At 46.7% G+C, this 9,662-nt stretch overlaps 1 protein-coding gene across 2 annotated transcripts; it reads right to left on the bottom strand.

Annotated features, from left to right (window-relative positions):
- Positions 1-2,565: 2,565 nt before the first annotated feature.
- On the bottom strand, positions 2,566-9,586 carry LOC115310369 (40S ribosomal protein S7). Of its 2 annotated transcripts, none has more exons than XM_029968714.4 (5): positions 9,539-9,586; positions 8,999-9,109; positions 8,781-8,876; positions 4,808-5,134; positions 2,566-2,680 (listed from the first exon to the last, which is right to left on the bottom strand). In XM_029968714.4, the coding sequence occupies exons 2-5, from the start codon at positions 9,107-9,109 to the stop codon at positions 2,603-2,605; spliced, it is 612 nt and encodes a 203-aa protein (XP_029824574.1). In that variant the 5' UTR covers positions 9,539-9,586; the 3' UTR covers positions 2,566-2,602. The 2 variants fall into 2 exon arrangements, with proteins under 2 accessions (XP_029824574.1, XP_029824573.1); XM_029968713.4 differs by having other exon boundaries at positions 9,425-9,583.
- Positions 9,587-9,662: the final 76 nt, after the last annotated feature.

Raw genomic sequence — 9,662 nt, 5'->3', positions numbered from 1 at the left:
GCGAACTGGGCGGTAGCTAGCGCTGTCTATGCGGCATCTTAGTTATGGAAAATATTTGGTGCTCATGGATGAAACCTGCATTTTCGATTAACGCAGACATCGGCGGGCAACTGTGAGATTACAGGGTAGCAAATTATCAATCGCATTACGAAACAATGTTGACACTAACCAACGTTACTAGATTACTCCATTCTGATGTTAGCCTGAAACTGAGGCAGGAAAAGAGGAAGTTTCAAAGTAGAAGAAAAAGGAACAGTCGAGGATACGTCTCTAACACAGCTAAAGACAAGTTTATTCGGTCACCCTCTTATATACCTACTCTCCACAAGTGGAGAGTATATAAGAGGGTGACCGAATAAACTTGTAACACAGCTAAAGACAAGTTTATTCGGTCACCCTCTTATATACCTACTCTCCACAAGTGGAGAGTATATAAGAGGGTGACCGAATAAACTTGTCTTTAGCTGTGTTAGAGACGTATCCTCGACTGTTCCTTTTTCTTCTACTTTGAAACTTCCTCTTTTCCTGCCTCAGTTTCAGGCTAACATCAGAATGGTTAATTTCCACCAGCTCGCCTGCGCACTCACTACAATATCACTAGATTACTTCAGTCGTGGAACTCAAGTGGAAGGGAGTACCCCCCCTCACTCACTTCAATCCGCCAAGTGTCGTTCGAAGCGCCATCTAGATTTTCGTTTCATAACTGTGCGTTCCAAAGAGCAGAGATGAAGCGCCATCTAGACGCCGTCCCAGCAATCCCAGCGATCCCGACCCAATTCCCATAGAACACGCTGAAGTTAGCAAAGCAGCTGTCCGGCAGCGTGTCGAGCAACGCTTGGCGAGTCGTGGTGAGTGAGGGGGGTATTGTTCGTGCATGCAGCGTCTATGAGCAGTTCCGTAACTGAGCCAATCTAATAACTAACCGCTATGTACGTTTCAAAGCACGGCGTCTAGATGGCGCTTCATCTCTGCTCTTTGGAACGCAGTTATGAAACGAAAATCTAGATGGCGCTTCGAACGACACTTGGCGGATTGAAATGAGTGAGGGGGGGTACCCCCTTCTGCTTGAGTTCCACTACTGAGGTAATCTAGTAACGTTGACACTAACTCATCTCTGTTACGTCACGGCGCGGTGGTGGCGCGTCAGGCGCACTTCTGGTCTGGAGCTGTGGGCGGAAATCCCCATGCGAGACGTGTTACTGGTGTTACGGTGTTACTGCGTTGTTTTGAAAGGAAGCAAACAAATAACAGTTTTCTTGTCAAAACGCCGCGACTGGGGCTGTACCAAAAGAGTGGAGGAAGGTTTGAAGCACAGTTTTCATGTGCTCGGTTCGTCCGAGAATGTGGATATGTGCCGTGGAAAGGGAAATCCAGACGTCGTCGTACCAAGATTGCTTGGGCAGGAAGCACTTTGGGTTGAATTCACGGATACTTGGGGTCATCAGATTTTTGTTCCAACATGAACGCCGGGAGAGTCTTGTTGTATGGACCACGTTCAGAGTCTTCAAGTTCAAACGGCCGCCTGATCGTTCGAACTGTCGTCTGCTCTTTCAAATGTTTCTGCTTGTCGTCTGCATTTTCAGATTACACCGGCCCGTAGACCAACGTGGGCCCGGTACTTGTGACAAGTCAATGCAGGCCTCATAAGGCTAAAGTTTGAAGGTAGGGAAGCAGGCTCGATGTAAACAGTAGACACAAGATGATCATTGTTACCAGTGGCCATCACCGACTTGTTATGCCCGATTCACATGGTCCGATTCTGCTTGCAATTTTCAGTATCGACGCCGACCATCTCAGCTACAGTTCACGCTTTTCCAGCCCGAACGACGTCGCGACTTAAAATTGCGAAGCGAAATCTCATCATGCGAATCGGGCTTTAGCGTACATTCTGCAGCATCCACACGGAATGAATCGCCGCATGTCAGATGATTCAAGCGAAGTTTGGCGGTGTAACGGGCCTTGCTAATTTCGCTGAGGACGCAAGTAGTCAGGCATTGCCAGGAAGCAAAGAATCAACAACTCGAACGCGAAAGAGGGCAGGGGGACTCACACCGACGCCGATAACATTGCATTTCAATGGTTTCTCTATGGGCAACAGCGAGCTTCTTGCCCACCCCCCTATCGCGCATGTGCGGCGCCGGTGGCGTCTGATGGGGCACTTTGGTTTGTTCGTAAACACTAGTTGGTATAAAATGAAAAGTGCCTTCTATTTGCAAAGGGCTCTGCTGAGCTAGGCAGACACAAAGTGCCATCTATTTGCAACAGCATTCTGCTGAGCTAGGCACGCACATTTGCGCCTTTGTTTGCACCGAGGCCAATTGCACTATTTGCAATAAAACTCATTTAAAGTTTCAGAGAGCAATGAACTAAAGCTAAACTAAAACTATAGCCAAAAACCAAACTAAGGTTCAACTTATTTCTTTTTTAGTGCAGTATTGCTTTTCTTAAAACATGTTTTGCCAATTAGTTAGTAGTTAACACTAGCTTTTCGATCAAGGTGAATTTTGATCCCAAAATGAATATACAACAGAAAAGAAAAAAAGGCAAAGGAGACGCGCATGCCCATCCAGTATGACCTTCATTTATTAACAGTCCCCAGTTTTTAGAAGGGAGGGTCACGGAATTCGAATGTCACCTCCTTGCCAGTGAGGTTCTTGTACACTGCCGAGAAAGTATCCAGCTGCAAAGATAGGAAACCAGCCCCACGCATTAGCAGTCATGCCAGAAAGGCCAAGCACCGAAGGCCTTCTTTCGTATGTGGCCGTCAGAAAAAAATTAGAGTGTCTCGAGTTAGAATCACGTGTGCGTCATTCTAGGATTGATTTTTCATCATGAGAGGCCACACCACATACACTAACAACAATAATGGCACACCACCTCAAGAGCTAGTTTTCATCTACTACAGACACTGACAAAAGGAATGGAGGAGCTTCAGTTGTTCCGCCATGCACAGCAAAAGGCACGGAGCCCGTGCTGGAAGCAAGGACGTGTCCAACTGCCTGCTAACCGCACACCCTCCAACTGGAGCAACCGACTGGCCCCGGCGGTTTACGGCACCTCAGCACCCGCCCGGTTGCGCCAAAAGCACACCTTTTCTAATCTTATTGGTGCACTTTTTCCGTGCTATAATGATTGCATGATTTTGTTTGTGTATGCAATAAAAATGAACACAAAAATAATAAGACCGATAGTTCGTCCAGTAATTTCAGTTACAGGTCGCCTGCAGCCGTAAACTGCCGCCGCCGCCATTTATCAGTTGCTGCGCCAGTCAGAGTGTGTGATTAGCAGACGGGTGCCATAGCTAGAAAAAACCAATACCAGCTAGTCTTTTTTTTTTTTTTTTACTTCTTACTCGGGCAAATTTGAAATTAGGATGCGATGCTTCCACCACCTTCAGGCACCTCTCTTGTAAATCATGGCACAATATGTAACCAAACCGATTTATGTGGTCACTTAAAGGGATACTATGACGAAATTTCGGCACTCATTTTTTGGTCTACATGTGTTCAAAGGAGCAGCACCACATTGAACATACCAATATCTTGTTCGAAAAGTCTCGAAAATGAATTTTAAAACGAATTAAACGATTAGCAAAGAGCACCTTGTGGATGTTGCTAACGCCTCGCTTGTAATGCCCGTCTAGGAACCTTGACATCTAGTGACGGAGGTTGTCTCGCCTCCGGCCACGACGAGAGAAGAGGGGCAGGAGGAACTCCCCTTTTCCCGAGAATGCCTTTTGTGTCCCGAGAATGCCTTTTGTGTGTCGCAGAAGTCGCTATTGTCCCCCCACAAGATTACAGAAGAGTAACCCAACACTCAAAATTCGTACAAAGGCAGCCGCTTCGCTAAAAGGACTAGGCCATCCTCACGATGTCAGCCTCGCCCTAGCTTTGCTCATCCTGAGACGACCTACGTCACGATTGCGTTGGACGTCACGTGATCTCCGCTGGGCCTTCTCCGAGCGCTTGCCAGAGTGGGCCGTTTATAACGATAAATGCAGCCACCAGGCTCAAAATACAAACGTGCAATTGTTATTTACGGATATTGTGGATCATATTCAACCTATTTTTGAACACAACGGGAATATTTCAAATTTCGTTGAAGTATCCCTTTAAAGGCTTTACATAGATTCGGGACCCCGCTGTACATACCAGATATCCCAACCAATTGCCTGTCAATAACGCGCAACCAAAACAAGCATTTGGATTCAGATACCAAAACTGAAGTAATATGGCCCAGTCATCAGGCACCCATATCAACAAGGAAAACCCCATTCATCAGCTGATGAGAGTAGGACAGCCACAGTGACAGGAATCCGCCTTGGACAAACAAGCTTAGCGTTTTGTGCTGCAAATATCAGCAAAATACATTGTCAGAGAAGCCACTATGCAATGAAACGTGAAAATACTGGTGGTTCACTGTACAAGCACCAGCAAAAAGAAAAAGGCTAGCGAACGCAGACGTGTCTTCAATGCGTACAGAGCGAACTACAGCTGAGAAAACGTCTGCAATATCCACTTCTGCCACTGTACCATCACCAGAAATGCAATAGACCACAGCACCAAAGTTTTGACATCAACAGACAGACAAAGAGGGAAACGACATAAGAGACAGTAAACACACCAGTTGTAGGAACATTCCAGGCACAATGGTACAGCTCAATCCCTAAAGATGGATGGAAAAAGAAAGAGGAAGGGAGGATGGATGGACGAAAGATGAACAGGAAAACAAAGGGGAGGACTAAATGGACAAGAGGGAGGGAGGACGGACAGGCAGACAAAGAGGAAGGGAGGACGAGCAAAGAGACCTTGTGCTCGATGTTGGTCTGCTGGGAGCGCTCCAGGTGCACCTTGATGAGGCGGGAGGCGTCTAGGCGCACTCGCACCCGCTTGCCCACAATCTCGGCCGGGAACACGAGGTCCTCGAGCAGGGCGTCGTGCACCGCCGTCAGGGTGCGCGACCGGGGCCGCTTCTGCGTCTGGCGCGACTTGCGCGTCGGCTTGGCCAGCACCACCCGCCTCGCGAGGAACACCACGTGCTGGCCGCTGAACTTCTTCTCCAGCTCGCGCACCAGCCGGGCCTGGATCTTCTGGTACTTCTTCAGCAGCGGCACCGGCACGTACACCAGGATCGCCTGCACCGAGCGAAAAAGACGTTGCAACCCGACGAAAAGCGCAAGTCGACCTTCAGCTACCTCGGCAGATGCACTGCAGAAACGCTTTGTCTGCGAACCAAACACCTTGTCGACGCAGCCTTCAGAAAAAAATTAGAGTGACTGACGTGAATGCGATCACGGTTGTCATCCTTCACGTATATTTCATCACTAGGCCGCTCGCACTTGCAAATACACACCCCATTGGCACTGGAACTGAACTATTGAAAAATACAAAGCAGGCGCCAGACCTGCCAACCCTACAATGCTCAAAATACTACAGGGGATGCCAAAGAATACTACAATTATGCTAAGAAATATGAAAACTCTTTTATTCTTCAAAACTTCGTCACAAAACGTGACTACTACTAACAAAACCGCCAATCTCTTTCAGCCATTCCCTTCACTATCGCAGTTGTCTTGGTTCGAGCACCAATTTTAGTTTGTAGCTTCCTTTGAGACAGGAACGTTTTCCGAAAGAAGTCTCCGGCATTATCAGTCTCCATGAACGGCATGTTGGGTTCAACAAAAAAAAAAAAAAAAAAAAAAAAGCCGTAAAAGGCATTTGGGTAGTGTCCTGATTCGTTGATCGGCTAAAGTATCCTCCAAGCTTCTCATTGGTTTCAACTAGTTTTGCAGTTCTTGTGCTTTTTCATGCTGAGATGACACAGAATGCTTTGGCGACCAGCGTGTGAAATGTTGACCTCGCAGCGGCACAGACTACAAAATGAGTACCTCTCGCCCTTGCACAACGTCTCGATAAATGGAAAGCCGGTTGAATAGCTGGGAATAAACACTGGAGAGTATTTTTTTCCCCAACATCTTGATGTAATAGTGGTGTCAAGGGATCATGCGCAAAAGTTCTGGTAACACAACGCATGACGTGCACCACAACCAAAGTTGCCACAACAAAGGAGATAAACAGAAAGTTATTTTGAATTTGGATGGATGGATATTAGCGGCTATACCCCTTATAAAGAGCGGTAGCTTGTGCGCCTAGCATACAAGTCGACGTATGTATCAGTTTTGCCAACACCGAATAGCAAACTGGCGAGATGCAGCTCAAGCAAAAACAATTTACTATAGTCGGTTACAGGTTAAGAAGGTAGGGACAAATGCCCCTCAAAGGAAATCATATATCCCTCCGCCACCTCCGCATCCAATAGCGTCCTATCGTTTCCGTGATGTCGCGGCCAACGCGCGAGGAGGGTTTTGCCTTTCTGTACGTATTTGCTTTATCTTTCGACTTCGACTTAGCATTGTGGAAGCCACGAGGGGGAGACTAGAGTTTTCCCCCTCCGATGGAAACAAATACGACTTTCGGGGATTATCTTCCCCCTCCGATGAATACAAAGGCTGCTTTCAGGGGTTCGGTTCCCCCTCCAATGAATACAAAGCTCGCTTTCTTAAAAAGTGGGATCGGAGACAAGTTGGAATCCATTGAAGCGAAACAAGGAGCGTTTCCAATGAACTCTTCTTCCGACTGCGGAGAGATTTGAAACGGGCGCATCACGCTTGTGCGAGGAGCTTCTCCTACCTTCTTGACTTGTAACCAACTATACATTTTTTTCTACACAGGATCAGAAAAATTGTACAAATATTGTTGTCAATACGATAACCCTAAGAAAGCGCTGGAAAACAGGCATTTTACTATAAAATCGTAAAACTTGGCAGGTATAAGCGGCCACCCAAAAATAAGATAATGCTATAAAAAGAAACAAAAAAAAACAACAACAGATGGGCGCTTTGTCACAACCAAGAGCAAAAAATGCTGAAGCGGCATTGATAGGATGGGCTTCACTGCTTTGCACCGGGGTGCTTAGTAGAAGTGGTTGACAGGGAGGGGATCCTCTGTCAAATAGGTGGGTTCAGAAGTTCGCTGGGACGAGCATTTGACACATCCTGTTTAGTTTTCACATTTGCTTATGTTGACCTGGGTGCATGCTTCATATTTTAGGGTGTAACAGCTCCAGCTTCCCAGCCTGAACACAAGCCGTCTACATGCAGACGAGTTTGCCAATCAGCAATTGCTAGCAGTGTAAAAGCGACTACTACCTTTCCAAATCTACCCTGACCTTCACATCTGCACAGGGTATGCAAATTGCAATATGAAAAACCTGAAAATAAAAAATGTGACCAGTAGTCTCTGCAAATGATGCCTAGCGCTGTCAGTACCAGAACTCTGGGTTTGGGCATTACTACAGACGGTTACAAGTCAAGAAGGTAAGAGAAGCTCCTCCCACAAGCGTGATGCACCCGTTTCGAATCCCTCCGGAGTCGAAAGAAGAGTTCACAGGAAATGCCCCTTGTACCGCTTCAATGGACATATATTGGCTACAGAGTGATGCCAACTTGTCTCTGACTCCCCCTTTCTAAGAAAGCGACCTTGGTATTCATCAGAGAGGGAACCGAGCCCCTGAAAGTTGCCTTTGTATCCATCGGAGGGGGAACCAAACCCTCGAAAGTCGTATTTGCTTCCATTGGAGGGGGAAAACTAATCTCCCTCTCGTGGCTTGCACAACGCTAAGTGAAAGTCAAAATATAAGGCAAATATTTACAGGAAGGCAAGTCCCTCCTTCTGTGTTGGCCGTGACACCACGGAAACGACATGGGACGCTATTGGATGCGGAGGGATATACGAATCCCTTTGAGGGGCATTTGCCGCTACCTTCTTGACCTGTAACTTACTATAGTGCCTTGTCGTCCAGTTGGCTCTAACGTAAAATGCAATAAATGGCAGGTTGATAATTATGATAGGTGCCATGCTTCGAAAAGTGCAGGGCTATGATGTCCATTAGCGGGAATTGTCAATACAAGTGGTCAACTCAACAGTAAGAAAAGCTACATTTTAATGGCCCAGCAACTTTTACATGAAATAGACGTTAGATCGGTCTAAACTTTTTAAGGTTTTCCGTACTCAACAACAATGCTGTGGATTCCAGCACCACAGCAGTGGGGAACTGAATCATCTTTTCCAGTTAATCACATAAACAACCTGACGGAACCCACTCAGTGTCACAAAGGGACGCGACGCTAACCCTACAATGAACATAATGGTTTTCCTCTCTCCAAACTCTGACCCACTTGAATTAGCTGACCTAGTATCTATATGCACGTCTGACTGTTTAGAAGCAGAAGCTACCAGAACCGTGCCACGTTTTGCAGTGCAGCACATCACTGGTGGAAAAAGCAAACCCATGGGGGACAGAGGAAAGCCCGTCTACGAATCAGTTAACATCCTTGTTCAACTAAGACACAAGACACCTGGTCTGCTCCTCCACTGGCCCGTGAACTACCTGCTGGTTTTCAGATAGTGAATAAAAGGTTTTTCGGAGAAATCTTGCTTTGTTCCGTATTTTCGTCTCATTTGTATCTGCATCTCTACATAGACAGGGTAGCTCCACTGTTCCACCCAAACGTTTGGAACTTACATGCCGCATTTAATAAACTAACATGTTCCTCAATTTAAGTGCAGATTGAGATGCTATCTTCCAAGCTTTCCAACATCTGACAAAAGCAGGCCTGCAGTAAGCACTTTTTGGGAGGTGCAGCTTTAGTCCAGGTTTCGTAGTTGGTGCGTGACAATACACACTACATACTAAAAAAAAAAAAAGGAATAATCACTCACCTTTTTGTCTTTGACTTCGACTTCCTTGGCGCCGACGAAGTGCAGCTCTCTGAGCTGCGCCTTTAGGTCGCTGTTCATCTCGAGCTCGAGTAAGGCCTGCGATCACACACACACAAAACCCCAAGCTGTCATCGCGGTTTTCGTTTAGTAGCCATGCGACAACTGAAACGCGAATCACGTCGGCGCCGGACTGCAAAGAAAGGCGACGACAAACTTACCTGGCTGACCGATTCCTCCAGCTTCGTGATCTCCTCCCGTTTTTCGGTGCCAGGTTTGGTTTTTCTGTTTTCCACTCTGGGCTTCACTATCTTGGCGTTGGCCGAGTACATCTGGAACAGCAGAGACGCCGCTTGTTGTCCTTTACGACTTTCGAGCAAACTTGAAGCGTTGTCACGCGCAAAACTTTGCTCCGACAACGCCGGAAAGTTTGCGGTAACAACGAAAGGAAGTCGAAACTTCGTTCGCTAGCGAAAGAAACTAAGCTAGCGCTTTTGACTCGCCGAATAACGCGAACAACCACTGTCAGCACTTTGTTTAAACTGCACGGATCACAAGCGAGACGGATTGATCGGTGCATGCATCCCAACCGTAATCGGTCCTAATCTGAGAAAATACGCAGTCTGCCAATAAAGTGAACGACAAACCTTATAAAAGCTTGCTCTCGCCTCCTTTCTATGTAGTTATTTCTATGCGAGGATGGTTAAATTATACAATTTTTAATTATTACAACGTCAAACGATATGGCATTCGTACACTACCTTGAGCACTTGGGCCGGAAAAGGAAGCGCCAACTTTTAGTATCCTCGTCCATAGGCAAATTTCGAGATGCCAAAAGTTTTAACCCGCTAGACGGCAGAAGCATCGAGTTTCGTTTTCAGCTGT

Source organism: Ixodes scapularis, unplaced genomic scaffold (genome assembly GCF_016920785.2).
Source record: "Ixodes scapularis isolate PalLabHiFi unplaced genomic scaffold, ASM1692078v2 PGA_scaffold8__174_contigs__length_109621045, whole genome shotgun sequence".
NCBI classification, from domain to species: Eukaryota; Metazoa; Arthropoda; class Arachnida; order Ixodida; family Ixodidae; genus Ixodes; species Ixodes scapularis.
Note: the sequence above shows the minus strand (reverse complement) of the source record. Positions and strands in the feature narration are given on the sequence as shown.